General features: G+C 43.5%; 2 protein-coding genes across 6 annotated transcripts; one reads left to right on the plus strand and one right to left on the minus strand.

The window, feature by feature from the left end:
* Window positions 1–1,745: 1,745 nt before the first annotated feature.
* Window positions 1,746–10,796, minus strand: LOC129347476 (interferon-induced protein with tetratricopeptide repeats 5-like). Of its 5 annotated transcripts, none has more exons than XM_055004876.1 (10): window positions 10,516–10,796; window positions 9,573–9,752; window positions 7,007–7,196; window positions 6,587–6,781; window positions 5,635–5,853; window positions 5,265–5,406; window positions 4,917–5,040; window positions 4,261–4,450; window positions 3,665–3,712; window positions 1,746–2,469 (listed from the first exon to the last, which is right to left on the minus strand). In XM_055004876.1, the coding sequence occupies exons 1-10, from the start codon at window positions 10,644–10,646 to the stop codon at window positions 2,272–2,274; spliced, it is 1,617 nt and encodes a 538-aa protein (XP_054860851.1). In that variant the 5' UTR covers window positions 10,647–10,796; the 3' UTR covers window positions 1,746–2,271. The 5 variants fall into 5 exon arrangements, with proteins under 5 accessions (XP_054860851.1, XP_054860853.1, XP_054860849.1 ...); XM_055004878.1 differs by lacking the exon at window positions 10,516–10,796 and adding an exon at window positions 10,354–10,470; XM_055004874.1 differs by lacking the exons at window positions 9,573–9,752; window positions 10,516–10,796 and adding an exon at window positions 7,478–8,156.
* A 1,019-nt stretch (window positions 10,797–11,815) lies between these two features.
* Window positions 11,816–14,350, plus strand: LOC129347447 (microfibril-associated glycoprotein 4-like). The gene is made up of 4 exons (XM_055004796.1): window positions 11,816–11,857; window positions 11,980–12,067; window positions 13,736–13,903; window positions 14,000–14,350. Exons 1-4 carry the CDS (start codon window positions 11,816–11,818, stop codon window positions 14,161–14,163), a joined length of 462 nt encoding a protein of 153 aa, XP_054860771.1. The 3' UTR covers window positions 14,164–14,350.
* The last annotated feature ends 237 nt before the right edge of the window (window positions 14,351–14,587 follow it).

Here is a 14,587-nt window from a genome sequence, read left to right on the forward strand (position 1 = left end):
AGGCACCGCTAAACCCAAAATAAATAATTAAAAAAGCAGCTGTTTACTGGAACTGGACACTATTTGTTGTTCTTGTAGTTTGTTGTTATTGTTTTTGTTATTGTTTTTTATTGTTTGTTGTTGCTCTTCTCTGCAGGTGAGAACATCTGTTTACTCCACAGCAGCTCCTCCACTTCCTGTTCCTGTCCGCATCACTTCCTGACCCTCACCTGGACGCCTGTTCTCTGCTGAATGTTCTGATGGACACAGGTTCTACTTCTGCCTCCAACAGAACCACAGGGAGAGTTCTTGGTCTGAGTGTCAGAAACTCTGGATATTTACATCAAAGCCAGAAGCTTCCACTTTCAGCAGCTTTTATATTTATCTCATCAAATCTGAGTGAACATCAGAGTAACGATAACGGATAAAAACCTGAAACTGTCACGAGAAGTTCCATCTAAACCTGATAGTACAGAAGTGAACTAGTGATATTTTCACAGTAACACAAACATATAGAAGACTTTTATTTTGAAAAGAAAGTTATTAGAGTCTAAGCGCTGAATATAGACCTTATTGAAACTTGTGGGTTTTTCAGTTTTAGATTTTTGCTGGCAACACAATCTCAAATTTGTGGCCTAAAAATACTCAAAAACGTGAAAATTGACACACATCTGGAAAATTTCAAACAGGAACTACAACCAGTACGTGTCACCTACAGCTATGACACTGGTACACATATGTAACACATCAAGACACACAAAAATATAATTGACAACCAGACCTAAAACACAACAGGAAGTCGGCCATTTTGAATTATGTGTCATATTTTGGACGATTCTGGACCAATTTTTGCACATTTTCAAAAGCTGTAAACTCAAACAGGCTAACCTCTGACAGAGCTGATATTTATCCGAGATGTACAGCAGGCATGGGTGATCAAAAGTTATCAAAATGCTCCGCAAAAGTGTGAGGGCGTGGAAACGGTGGATGGCAGAACTTCCACAATTCACCATGAAACAGGAAGTGCTGTCAAACTGACCTGAACATGCTCCAATCTGCCTCAGAATTTACATGTATGATCAGAGTCCTGTCCTGATCACATCCACAGACTGTTATACATTCACAGTGCTAGCGCCACCTGGTGGACAAGCTTAGATGCGCTGACCAGTAAAGATGTGAGGGCCTGAATGGAACTTTCAGAAGTGATTGATCAGGTTTGAGATATCAGCCGATACTTGGATCCAAGTAGAGGTCTGGAGTTTAAACGGTTCTCCAAATGCAGCTATGACAATATCTTTTAAATATGGCCGTATTTGTCATGTTCAGATCTCAGTTTGTAGACGTAAACCTGGTTTAGAGACTTTATCACTGCTGTGTTTGATCTGCTGTCAATTATTCCAGGTTCTGAGAAATAACAGAACATTTCAGCTTTTTATCTTTAATACTTCCTGTAGTTCAATGAGGGGATTTTGACATGAAGCTGAAGTTTGTTTTCATTTTCACTGAGACTGTTTTGTTCTGTTGTTTGGTTCCGTGTTGTTTGTTCCGTGTTGTTTGGTTCCATGTTGTTTGTTCCGTGTTGTTTGTTTCTGTGTTGTTTGTTCCGTGTTGTTTGGCTCCGTGTTGTTTGTTCCATGTTGTTTGTTCCATTTATTTTGATTCCGTTTTGTGATCTGAGAGAGTTTTCCTTGTTTCTGTCCTCTTAGTTCTGCCTGCCTTCTGGAGGACGACTGACCTTCTGCAACCAAAAACACACTTGAAGACGGTTCTTTTCTTGGTTCTCTTTATTTCAGTAACACAGGACTCATTGGTTAAGTTCAGAAGGAAATATTTCCACAACGTCTTTTCAAATATCAACAATTTGATGTAACAAACATTTCAGAGACTGATGTGAAAACGTGATGCTCTCAGATGATTTATTTAGTAGCCGTCTGAACTCCGCTGAACAAAACTGTCTAACACAAGATAAAAATGAACAAAATGAGCGAAACTTTCTATGAAAACATTTGAAAGCTGTTTGAAGACCATTAAAATTGTCTAAAATGATTTCAAACACGTCTAGAATGAATTCAAAATGGACCAAAATGAGGCCAAACTTGACTAAAAGGTCAGTGAGCTGCTGGGCTTTCACCCAGAACCGTGGTCTTCCTCAGACTCAGGGTTCTCATCACACATTCTAACCTGAACCCTTTCTCCTAACAGTTGTGTTTATTTAAAGGATTTGCTCGTTTATATCAGAGGTTCTTGCTACGTTTCGTGTATGTTCTTGTTGTGTTGTTTTTTGGTTGTGACTCAGTACAGCTGCAGACGGAGTTCACACAGAACCGACAGGAACTCAGTGTTCTCGGGTTCTCTCTCCAGAGCGTCCTCGTAGAATCCCGCCGCCCGCTTGTAGTCGCCCTCGGCTCGGGCCACGTATCCCAGAATGCCGTAGGAGGCGCCGTCTGCCGGGTTGTTCCTGAGACGGCGCTCCGCCATCAGCTTCAGCTTCTGTAGAGGAACGTCTGGAGGTTAGAACCCGTTTACTGGGTCATAGCTTCAGTTCTCAGCTGGGTTCTTTAGGATCAGTGATTGTTCAAAAACAGAGAGGCGCCAACTAGAACCAAAAACTACTTTCCACTGTGACGCAACAAAAGAACCAGTTTTAGTTCCACATTGAAGCTTCCAAGAAGGGGATCTTTAAAGAACCATTTCTGCAAATAGTTCTTTAAAAAAAAAAAAAAAAACAAAGGTGCCAGAAAGAACCATCAAAACCAGTTCTTTAAGGCACCATGACAAGTGCTTCAAAAAAACCTCAGCAAAAATAGGTTCTTTGAGGAACCTTAGAAGAAATAAGTTCCTTAAAGAACCATTTCTTCAAACAGTTTTTAAAAGAATCCCTCAAAGAACCATCAAAATTGGCTCATTTAGGCTTGAAGGATATTCAGTAAAAATAGGTTCTTTGAGGTACCTTTGAGGGTTCTTCAAAGAACTGTTTCAAGCAGTACCTAATTAAAGAACCTTAGAAAAGGTAAGTTCCTTAAAGAACCATTTCTTCAAACAGTTATTGAAATAACCGCTCAAAGAACCATCAAAATTGGCTTATTTGGGCTTCAAGGAAATTCAGCAAAAATAGGTTATTTAATAGTTAATTAAAGAACCTTAATAAAAAAAATAGGTTCCTTAAAGAGTTCTATCATTAAATGATTCATTAAAGGAACCATCCAAAATCAGCTCCTTTATAAACCATATATTAAACTCCAAAGAACTTTGTCAAAAATAAAGTTGTTTTAAAGACCCATTTTCAGGAAAACCACCTGGTTCTGTAAAGAACCTCTTTTAAACGGTTCTTAAGGAAATAAATGGTTATATGAGTGTTTCAAATCAAATTATTCTGGGCAGCTTAAAATGAATGAATTTGTGGCTCCAGACTAAAGATCTAGAAATCCTGAAGGATCTGACAGCTGGAGAACATGACTACGCTGGACATCTAAGAACCTCCTCTGGGTTCTTTCCAGTAGAACACTTTCGGTATTTGGGGCTTGGATTTTCTGATGTTGTTGGCTGCCAAAGAACCAAAGAACTCCGATAAGCATCAAGGACCTTAAAGGAACCACATCCTGTCCCTAAATAACGAGGTTCTTCACTTGGTGATGGAGCTCTGAGGAAGCTTTTTTTTCTGGGAGCAGATTAAAGCAACACCAACCTTTGCACAGTGTTTCCCGTCTGATGTGTTGGTGCTGAACTCCAGAGCCTGTCAGACACAGCAGAGGGACAAACATGTAACATGCCAGTCTTCAGGCAGAGACTCAGACCTGAAAGACACTAAAACTGGTCCAAAATGACTTAAAGAAGGTCCAATATGACTTAAAGAAGGTCTAACATGACTTAAAGGAGGTTCAAAATGATGTACTGAAGGTCCAAAATGACTGAACAAAGGTCCAAAATGACTTAATGAAGTTCCAAAATGACTTCCAAAATTAGTAATTGTCCAAAATGACTTGATACCTGGCTCAAGAGACTGATAATTTGTCCAAGATGCCTCAAATCTTGATTTAAAATTTTGTAAAATGAGTTTAGATTGACCAAAATCCCTCAGACCTGTCCAAAGGGACTGAGGACTGTCCAAACTTTGCTAAAAACTGTCCAAACTGACTTTAAACCTGTCGAAAAATTCTTATAAAATGACTCAAAGTCATCCAAAAATAGTTCAGAATTAACAATAATTAGCCCAAAATGACTCAACATTTCCAGAATGATTGTCTGAACAACCTAAATGAGGAGTCCACCAGGGTCTGGTACCTTCTTGTAGAAGGAGATGGCGACGTCCTTCTGGATGCTGTGGTAGTGACAGAACTCAGCGTAGCAGCGACTCATAGACTGACGGATGCTGGGGGATTCCTCCTCCAGCTCCTGGAGAACATCATCAAACATCTCCTGGGCTCTGAAACACAACAGAAACAGAAGCTCCTCCAACAGATTGAAAGAAGTTCTGTATTTTTTGTGTTAGAACTTGTCCCGAATCAGTTAAAGCTGACTAAACTGAACTTGTCTAAAATCAGTTAAAGTGCTCCAACATGTCCAGACTGACCTATACCCGTCCACAACGCAATCTGTAAGAGATGAAAAACAGAATTTAGATGTTTTCCAAAATGACCTGAGCTCCTCCACTGGGTTGGAGCTGGTTATGACTGAAAACGTGTCCGAAGTGATCTGAACCTGAAACACAGGAAGTGACCGGATCAGTCAAACTCACCGTGAGGACGTCGGTACTTTTGAACACTTTCTCTGATTTAAACACAGTTTGGTGATTCTGAGGTTTGGTTCTTAGACTTTCTTTGATCTCTGGGAAACTGGCACAATTTAAATGAGTTCAGAACCAAACAGTCACTTAATGAACGTAGAAATGTGTGGAGTACTTTTACTGCAGTACCGGCTGGGAGTACGTGTTGTAGTACCTCTTCATGTCCGACTCCTCAGCGTACTGCAGAGCCAGGTCAGCCTTGGCACTCTTCAGCCCGTTCTTCAGCCGGATCGCCTCCTCCAGGTGATGAATACTGAGGCGCCTCCACTGCTGAACCTCTGAAGAACCACAACCAGAACCAGATAAACTGAGCCTCTGAAGAACCAGAACCGGAAGCTGATGAACAGAAACTCTGAGTTTCTCAAACAGTTCAGTCATCAGCTGTTTGTTCTGATGTATCAGATGATACCATTTTACTCACTGAAGTACACGGTCTGTTTGGGCACCTAGACAGCAGTAGTACTATAATGTAGTACAGTGTAGTAGTACTACAGTACAGTACCTTTTTCAGGTTTAGGCTTGTTGGACAGAAGGTTCTTCTTCTTCCTCAGGTAACACAGACCCAGCTGGTGGTGGATGAAAGCTGACTGGCTTCTGCCCTTCAGTGCTCTGTGCAGCAGATCAATGGACTGATCGAGCTGATCCTGGAACACAAAGACATTTAAAGGAGATCTAACACATTTACCACTCCATCTCCTACCACCCCACCTACATCACATCCCACCCAGATACAGCATGATCACCCTGACCCAGCCGGACCAGATAAATCCAGTGGGACCAGATTCATCCAGCAGAACCAGATTCATCCAGCAGAACCAGACTGTAATTCCACCCTTGTTCTTTGTAAAGTACAGGTACTGTCTAAAAAGTACCTGCATTCGTAAGTATTTGGCTACGTAGCGGATGACTTGGTCATCGTCGGGTCCGACCAGCGCTCGCTCCACCAGAGCTTCTGCCTCGTGGTATTTGTGTTGCTGCACCAGCTTCAGAGCCAGCAGGGCCAGCAGGACGCCGTCATCAGGGCTGAACTTTAGGGCTCGGCGGAGCTGCTTGGTGGCCAGGGACTCTTCGGGAGGTGTTCCAAGAACGGCCTGCAGATCAGATCAGTTATATTGATCACATCCTCATCAATAAACCAAGAAATGAGGGAGCTGCTCTGTTCAAGCAAACAGGGAAACAAAACCAGTTTTAGTTTTTAGTTTTGATGTTTAAAACAAATAAAAATGGATCCAAAAAAAACATGAAACAGTTTTTGTTTTTCAGTTTTGAACCAAGAAAGAAAAACATTTTTTTTCATTTGCTGTTCAAAATTATCCATCCATCCATCCATCATCTATACACCGCTTAATCCTCACTAGGGTCATGGGGGGGGTGGAGTCTATCCCAGCTGACTCAGGTGAAGGCAGGGGACACCCTAGACAGGTCGCCAGTCTGTCACAGGGCTACATACAGAGACAAACAATCACTCTCACATTCACACCTACGGGCAATTTAGAATGATCAATTAACCTCAGCATATTTTTGGACTGTGGGAGGAAGCCGGAGTACCCGGAGAAAACTCACGCATGCACAGGGAGAACATGCAAACTCCATGCAGAAAGATCCCGGGAAAGCCGGGACGTGAACCAGGGATCTTCTCGCTGCAAGGCGAAAGTGCTAACCACTACACCACTGTGCAGTCCTCTTGTTTAAAATTAAGAAAACTAAAAATGTAAACTTCTTGTTTGTGTTTTTTGGGTTCTAAAACAGAAGAATGAGAACAGGCCAGTTTTATCATGTTCTGTTTAGAACAGACAGACAGAGGGCGTGGCAGGAGAACCGGACCGGGTGTGGTTCCGTGCGGTACAGAGCGATGGCCAGACCCGTGTTCCACTCCCAGTGGTCGGGCTGCAGCAGCAGGGCGCCACGGAAACACTCGATGGCTGCAGGGTACAAGGACTTGGAGAACTTGAGTAACGTCCAGCCCTTCTCCCCCAACACCTCCGGGAGGAGCTCAGAGGAACCGGAGGGATGCTTCACCTGCACACACACACACACACACACACACACACACACACACACACACACACACACACACACACACACACACACACCTGGTGACATCATCCACCTTTATGGATACACCAGCTGTTTCCAGAAAGATTCATTCACACTGTGTGTGTGTCTGTGTGTGTGTGTGTGTGTGTGTGTGTGTGTGTGTGTGTGTGTGTGTGTGTGTGTGTGTGTGTGTGTGTGTGTGTGTACCAGTATGTGTTGGACTCTGCTACAGTAGCTCTCCGCCTGTTTCTGGTCTCCATGGTGATAGTGTATCCAGGCCATGTCTCCGTACGTCACGATGAGTCGTCGCTCGCTGTCATCGCCGTAACACTCCCTGGTCCTGTCCTCTGATTGGCTGAGGAGAGCCAGCGCCTCCTGTGGTCGCCCCTGGAGATACCTGAGGACAGCGTTGTGTCAGTTTGTCTGTTTGTGCTGCTTTGTGGTGTTTTGTGTTACAGGTTGTGTTGTTGTGTGTTGTTTTTTGTGTTGTTTTGTGTTGCTTTGTGTTGCTTTTTGTGTTGCTGTGTGTTGTTTTTTGTGTTGTCTCGTGTTGCTTTTTGTGTTGTTATGTGTTGCTTTCTGTGTTTTGTGATGTTTTGTTGTTTTTTGTGTTGCTTTTTGTGTTGTTTTGTGTTGTTGTGTGTTGTATTTTGTGTTTTGATGGACTGCTTGAAGCACCTGGGGATGATGCACTGGGAGAGTGAGCTGGTTGCTAGCTGGTTGGCACAGGCTTTCAGGACACGGCCTGTTATACCGTCAGGTCTTGCAGCCTTCTTGGTATTCATGCATTTAAACATCAGCCTCACGTCATGCTCCGTCACGGTGCATCTCTTCCTCTCGGCCGGGCAGGATGCACACCTCTCTGCTGGGAGCCTCGAAGCATAAAAGATGTTGAGTTGGTCGGCCAGAGAGATGTCAGCACTCACTATGGGCATCAGTGTTGCTTTATAGTCTGTCACAGTTCTTAGTCCCTGCCATAGTCCCCTGGTGTTCCTCTGCTGCAGCTGTGACTCCAGCTTCTCCCTGTACCTCTGTTTGGCCTCCCTCATGGCTCTGCGGCCCGGTAAGGTCCTATGTCTCCGGTGGCGAATCCTGTGTTGTAGGCGGCGGTGCAGGACTTCAGAGCGTCACGGATGCCTTTATTCATCCACGGCTTCTGGTTGGGAAACTCCTCGATGGTTCTATTGGGGATAGTGTCCTCCACTAGTTTCCCAATAAATCCCACAACCGTCTCCGTAAACACGCTGATGTCATCACCAGAGCTGGAACAGTTCCCAGTTGGCTGTCTCCAAGGCGTCCTGCAGGGCGGCCTCTGATTGGTCAGACCAACCCATCACTTCTCTGTCCGCCGGGGTTGTTCGCTTCAGCCGCTGCTTGTACCTGGGCAGAAGGAAGGAGGACAGAGGCGTGGTCTGACCTGCCCAGTGGTGGTTGAGTCTTTGCTGCATAGCCGTCTCTGAAGGGAGAATACCAGCAGTCCAAAGTTCGGTCTCCTCTAGTGGGGAAGGTGATGTGCTGGTGAAGTTCTGGCATCACCTTCATCAGGTTGGCACTGTTAAAATCCCCGGCCATGATGAGGGCAGCTTCCCTGTGGTTAGCCTGGTAGCTGGAGATAGCCTCATGTAGCTCGGCTAATGCAGCGTCCATGTCCGCCTGAGGGTGAATGTAGACGGCACTGAGAATGACGGAGGTAGAAAGGCCAACATTTGAATAATAATAATCATAATAATACATTTTATTTAGCAGCGCCTTTCAAAACACCCAAGGTCACTTTACAGAGGATAAAACACAATAAAATAAATAAAACAAAACAGCAGACAAAAGTAACACAACAGTTAAAAGAAACAATGAAATTACAATGAGTATGCGGATTTAAACAGATGAGTTTTGAGTCTTGACTTAAACTGGGGTAAAGAAACAATGTTACGGATGTCTGGTGGGAGAGAATTCCAGAGTTGGGGAGCAGAGCAGCTGAAAGCTCTGCTCCCCATGGTGCTGAGGAGGGCAGAAGGTAAAGAGAGGTGAAGGGAGGAGGAGGACCTGAGGGAACGAGACGGAGTGGCAATGATGATGATGACATTTGATGGTTAAAAGTTCCAGGTTTGGTGAGCAGGACTTTGAGAGATAAGCAACATCTCTACACCAGTTGTGGTTGGTCATGAGACAGACCCTCCCACCCCTAGACTTTTCCGACTCAGCCGTTCTGTCCATACGGTGAACCGTGAAGAACTCCGCTGGTGGAACGGCGTGGTCCGGGACGGTGGGGGCCAGCCATGTCTCTGTGAGGCAGATGATGTTGCAGTCTCTGGTGTCCCTCTGGTACCGTATCCTGCCTCTGAGCTCGTCCAGCTTGTTGTCCAGGGACTGGACGTTCGCGAGCAGGATACCAGGTAGCGGTGGTCGGTGTGCTCGCAGCCTCAGCCTGTTCCTAATGCCGGCTCATTTCCCCCGGGGCCTGTTATGCTGCCAGTTGTTTGAGAGCCCCTGCAGGATCTCGCTAGGCCAGGACGCATCGACAGTAAAAATCAGAGACTATGGTGATAAACCAATATTCACCAGTGTGTCTCTGTCATATCTGATATGACAGGACACGACGTGGTGAATGTCGTGCAAAAAGTTAAATAAAGTTTAGCGGTGCTGGAGCAGATACGTGGCGATGTTGTTTTTTGTGTTTAGTGTTGTTTTGTGTGGTTCTTTTGTCTGTTTTTTGTGGGTTTCTTGTGTTGCTTTGTGTGTTTTTTGTGTGTTGTTGTCTGCTGTTGTGTGTCCTTACCTGACATAAGCCAGCAGGCGGCAGTAGTGAGCGGTGGCTCCTCTCTGGCCCAGCTGCAGGTGGATGTCGTGCTGCAGCTGCCTGTTGAGGTCGTCCAGCTGCAGGTCCTCCTCCTTCAGACTCCAAGTGAAGCAACTCTGCAGCTGCTGCAGCCTGCAGCGCAGCTCCTCAGCTACATCGCTGCGTCAGAGAGCACGGTGGAAATCATTAACGTGTTCCTTATTGATCATCTGGAGCCAGTCGATCATCTGGATTTGACTGGCTGCAGCACGGAACAAGAACTTAACAGAACCAGAACCTTTAGCAGAAAGAACTGGAACTTTGGAGGTTCTTCACGCTCTGAAGACCTGCGAGTCGTCTCTGACAAGTTTCAGTTCATTTCAGGGACGTTTTAAAGAGTTCTGGGAGGGTTATAAACACCACAAAGCACCAGAAAACACCACAAAAACCCACAAAACAACACAAAAACAACACAAAACAACACATAACAATGCAAAAAAACACAAAACAACACAAAACACCAGAAAATATCACTAAACAACACAGAAAAAACACAAAACACTACAAAACAACACAAAAAACAACACAAAAACACCACAAAACAACAGAAAATACCACAGAAAACCCCATAAAATGACACAAAAAACAACACAAAAACAACACAAACAGACACAAAGCAACACAAAACAACACAACAGAAACCACCAGAAAACAGGTCCTAATCGTAAATACAGACTGAATCTACTGCTGGTCAGAATATTACAGACATTAATCTGAGAACCTGAACCTCCGGATCCTGTTGTTGTTGAACATGAAGCTGGTTCTTGTTCTGACATGTCAGTCACCTGCTCTGTAGAAACACACCTGGATGAAACAAAGTTCCTCCTGTTTCTGTGCAGACGGATCTGATCTGAACTCCGCTTTCTGAAGGAAACAGACTCACCTCATGGTGGTCTTCAGGTGGAACTGAACAGATGTGAAGCAGCAGGACCTGAACGTTCTGTTCAGAGCAGGATGAAGAAACGAAACTGATGACAGTGATGCCTTCACTGACGCCTCGGACAGCACCAGCATGACTCATCCCTCAGGAGAGATGGTGGAAACCAGAAACCTGCATTAAATCTAAGGTTGTGTTCACAGCAAACCTCCATTTACGACCACAGCAGCCCTGAACACAACATCTACTCTGAAACACGCTGAAGGACCGGAGAGACTTCTGGAAACTCCTCAACTTCATCTTCTGGAAGGTTTCTAGGCTTTTTTTGGACTCATCTTGCTTAGTTTTCAAGTCAGTAAATGCAGATCATTCATCAAATCATGACTGAAAACTAACACCCTCTAGTCACACAATGAGACCAGGAGGACACACAACCTACCTGAGCTTAAACTTCATAGCAGCAGTGAGTAGAGAGACTCCACCAACAACATCTGGATCATCTGGAAACAGCTGCTCTGAACATTTCACTGTAAAGTATAAAAACAGACAGTTAACACAAAAACACACAAAGTTACCACAAAAACACACAAAGATACCACAAAAGCACACACAGAGTAACCACAAAACACACAAAGTCACCACAAAAACACACAGTTACCACAAAAGCATGCAGTTATAACAAAAACACAAAAAGATACCACAAAAACACACAAAGTTTATTCTTTTTATTCTAATGTATCATTAGTGTTAGCATGAGCTCCACAGTTATCTGTCCTGACACTGTTGTAGAGAAAACACTTCTGTTTTACACTAAATAGCAGCAGAAAGTAGCTATCAGTCCCACTGTGGTCCAGTGTGATGGAGGGTAGACCTCAGTAACGTTACTCTAAACTTTTCTCAGTAGAATGAACAGAAGCTGTTAAAAACGGTCTGAAGCAAAGAACAGAGATATGAACTCAGAACTGAACTGAGAGATTAACATTCATCAGTAACAGAGTTCTGTGGAGGACCTCCATTCTGCAGTGCCATGCAGTACCCTCTGGTATGTTCTAGTTGGGGTTCATCCTACAGCAGATAATGACCCAGAACATCAATCCAAGGTCTGCCAGAACTACTTTAGGAACAAAGAACCAGATGGTTGCAAACATGGAGTGGCAGCACAGTCTTAAAACCCATGGAGCTGGTTTGGATGAACTGGACAGAAGAGTGAAAGCAAAGAACCTACAAGAACGACACATTTATGGGAACTTCTGCTGCAGATCTGGAAGAACTTTATGACGAATATTTGATTTCTATTGAGGAAAGAATGAGTGAGTTCCGCTGTTACATCTGCCAGAGGAGTCAAAAGGTTAGAAGACATTTTGGTTTCAAAACTGATTTTTTAAGCTTTATTTGTTTATTTGTTCTATGCTTTCATTTCAGAGAACAATGAGACATTAGCATGCAGAACTTAAAATAAAAAAATTCCAGAGGAGGCTGGATGGCTCGGTGAACTTCTACAGGCCTCAGACCCACTACCAGACGGGCTTCGGTTCCGCTGCTGGAGAGCATTGGCTGGGTGAGAGTCCAGACAGAACCCTGTCAGCCCCAAGCAGGGTTCCTCACTGGGGATCATTTTCCTCTATGAAAACTTTCACAGTCTGAAGGTCCAGCTTTGCATGGCTTCAGTAGATATCCTGATGTTTCTCTAGATTTATTGATGTCGATATGAACAGCACAGATGTTAAACTCTGAACTAATGTTGTCTCCTCATCCTCTAGATCAGGGGTCACTAACTGGCGGACCGCGGTCCGGATCCGGACCCAGACGCCGTCTTATACGGACCGGACTTGTAATCAGTAAACTGTAACGGGATTTTAAATTTGACTGGTCGCTTCTGTTTTACCGGCACAGCTTTCCCAGTGTTTACGGCATTGGTTAGCAGCTCAGGAAACACACAGACCAATTACGTACGAGTTCAGCCATCCCACGTGACGCTACTCAGCCAATGAAGTCTCTGCATTGCAGCTACTAAACATCACAGCTCTGTGTTCAGAAAACAGTTGAGAGGTGAGGGACAGACAAAAAAGGAAAATGAATAAAGCGACACTGAGAGGGAAATAGTCCTGCACATGCTGACCATGTTTGGCTCTACATACAGCTGGAGGCACCTTTCTCAACTATGAACATAATCAAAACTGAATATCGTTCCAGACTGACCAATGAGCTCCAAATGTGTTTGAGAACGACCCTGACACCATTCAGACCACAATTCAAAATACACAATTCAAAAAATACTGGCAGGGCAAACTGCAGCTCAGTTCTCCCATTAAGCAGCAGGGATATAAGGGGAGTAACAAGACAGGAAAAAAATGTAAAAGTGTTCAATTGTTTACATTTTTTGAGATTTAGGTATTGTTAAAGATGTATATAAGCTGGTTCAGGTTGTTTAGTCATTACTTTTTCAAGTTCTGCGCTTAATTTTAAGATGTACAGTTATATCAAAAGTTATTTGTTAATAAATGTTGTCAAAATGTTTTTGAACCGTACTGAATTTATTTGATTTGATGGTCAGTTATTGATTACATGCACACGCTAATGAAACTTCTAGGTTACATCATCATATAATGCACTAATTGAAGTTAGACTTTACGATGTTCCGGACCTTTGCTTTAACACATTTTCTCTGACTGGCCCTCTTTGAATTTTAGTTGAATACCCCTGATCTAGATGTTTTTCTATCTCCATGTTTCCAGACTTTTCCTCTCTACTCTGCTCATCAGCTGTAGAAAGATGTTCCACCATGCTGAATGTATCTCCAGCAACTTGCTCCTCTGTTCACTGTTTGTGAGCCATGCTGCATTTATTTTATGGATCCAGTAGCTTTGGTTTTCCTGTTTCCTGAATGTTTCCCTGTTGGTCACAGCTGAGTCAGTCCTGGAGAATCAGAACCAGGAAGGAGAAAATGTTTCATTTTTGTCATTTTGGTGAAATATAACTGTAGTTATTTGACATCTGGTTATTTTTCCTGACAGAACTGCACATCAGACATGATTTGCTCCTTCAGAATCCTGAAAGTTTATTGGTTCTTTCTCTTTATACCGTTTCTGGCAGTCAAACAGTTTAATTTCTCTGATTTTTTACATTTAATAAAAGATAAAACATCTTTTAAACCCACGGGCAGGTTTGTGAAGTGACTTCCTGGATGTGCAGCCATGAAGGTCTGAAGATGTTTCTGTGTTTTCAGGCCTTGAGAATCTCTTCCAGCTCACTTTGAGGAAGAGGTACGAGCTGTTGATGGACATGGAGGACTTCAGTGGGAACAAGGTGTTCGCTCGGTACTCCTCGTTCTCCATCGAGTCAGAATCCAACGGATACAGGCTTCATGTGTCTGGATTCATCAACGGAGGGGCAGGTGGGTCAAGACTGTCTTTACTGGTTCTGAACCAGTAACATTCCTCAACTTCAGTCGAAGGTAACTGGACAAATACTGAACACCTTCTCTCTGCAGGAGACGCCCTGATTATTCACAATGGACAGAAGTTCTCCACCTTGGACAAAGACCAGGACTCCTATGAAGGGAACTGTGCCAGACTACACCTGGGGGCGTTCTGGTATAATAACTGTTATTTCATATTTTCACATCAACAGATCAAAATGGGGAGCTACTTTTAAGTTAATGTTCATGTTAGCTTGTGGAATGAAAGAAGCTAAAGTTAGCTTCTGTCACATATCAAATCCATAGACTCTGTATATGTTTATATACAGTCTATGATTAAATCTATTTATTTAATAGCACCTTTTAAAATGAGTCCAGCTGATCAAAGTGCTTCATGCACATTTAATAAGACAGACAACAGCTAGCTGCCTACATGTTAGCCAGCTAGCTAGCTAAGACAGGATAATGTTTTAGTTAATGAAATACTGCACCACGTGAAGCTAAAGTGATAAATTGTGTGTTGTCCTCACAGTGAATCTTCCTGGTTTTACTGCTGATTATTATTCATTTCAACAACTTTTAAAGTTTGACTTTAGCAGCTCCGGATGGCTTCTGTTTAGCAGTTAGCTCTTGTAAAAACGCACCCGCCATTTAGAAATC

Source organism: Amphiprion ocellaris, chromosome 18 (genome assembly GCF_022539595.1).
Source record: "Amphiprion ocellaris isolate individual 3 ecotype Okinawa chromosome 18, ASM2253959v1, whole genome shotgun sequence".
Lineage (NCBI taxonomy): Eukaryota > Metazoa > Chordata > Actinopteri > Pomacentridae > Amphiprion > Amphiprion ocellaris.

Bases quoted from the DNA above. Each gene is read 5' to 3' on its own strand.
- LOC129347476 (XM_055004874.1), bottom strand. From the start codon at position 7,848: ATGAGGGAGGCCAAACAGAGGTACAGGGAGAAGCTGGAGTCACAGCTG. The intron at 6,782-7,006 runs GTACACACACAC...GTGTGTGTGCAG, and splicing joins GCAGAGTCCAACACATACTG to GTGAAGCATCCCTCCGGTTC. The intron at 5,041-5,264 runs GTACTGTACTGT...GTGGTTCTTCAG, and splicing joins CAAGCCTAAACCTGAAAAAG to AGGTTCAGCAGTGGAGGCGC.
- LOC129347447 (XM_055004796.1), top strand. From the start codon at position 11,816: ATGAGTGAGTTCCGCTGTTACATCTGCCAGAGGAGTCAAAAG. The intron at 12,068-13,735 runs GTGAGAGTCCAG...CTGTGTTTTCAG, and splicing joins TGCTGGAGAGCATTGGCTGG to GCCTTGAGAATCTCTTCCAG. The intron at 13,904-13,999 runs GTGGGTCAAGAC...TTCTCTCTGCAG, and splicing joins ATTCATCAACGGAGGGGCAG to GAGACGCCCTGATTATTCAC.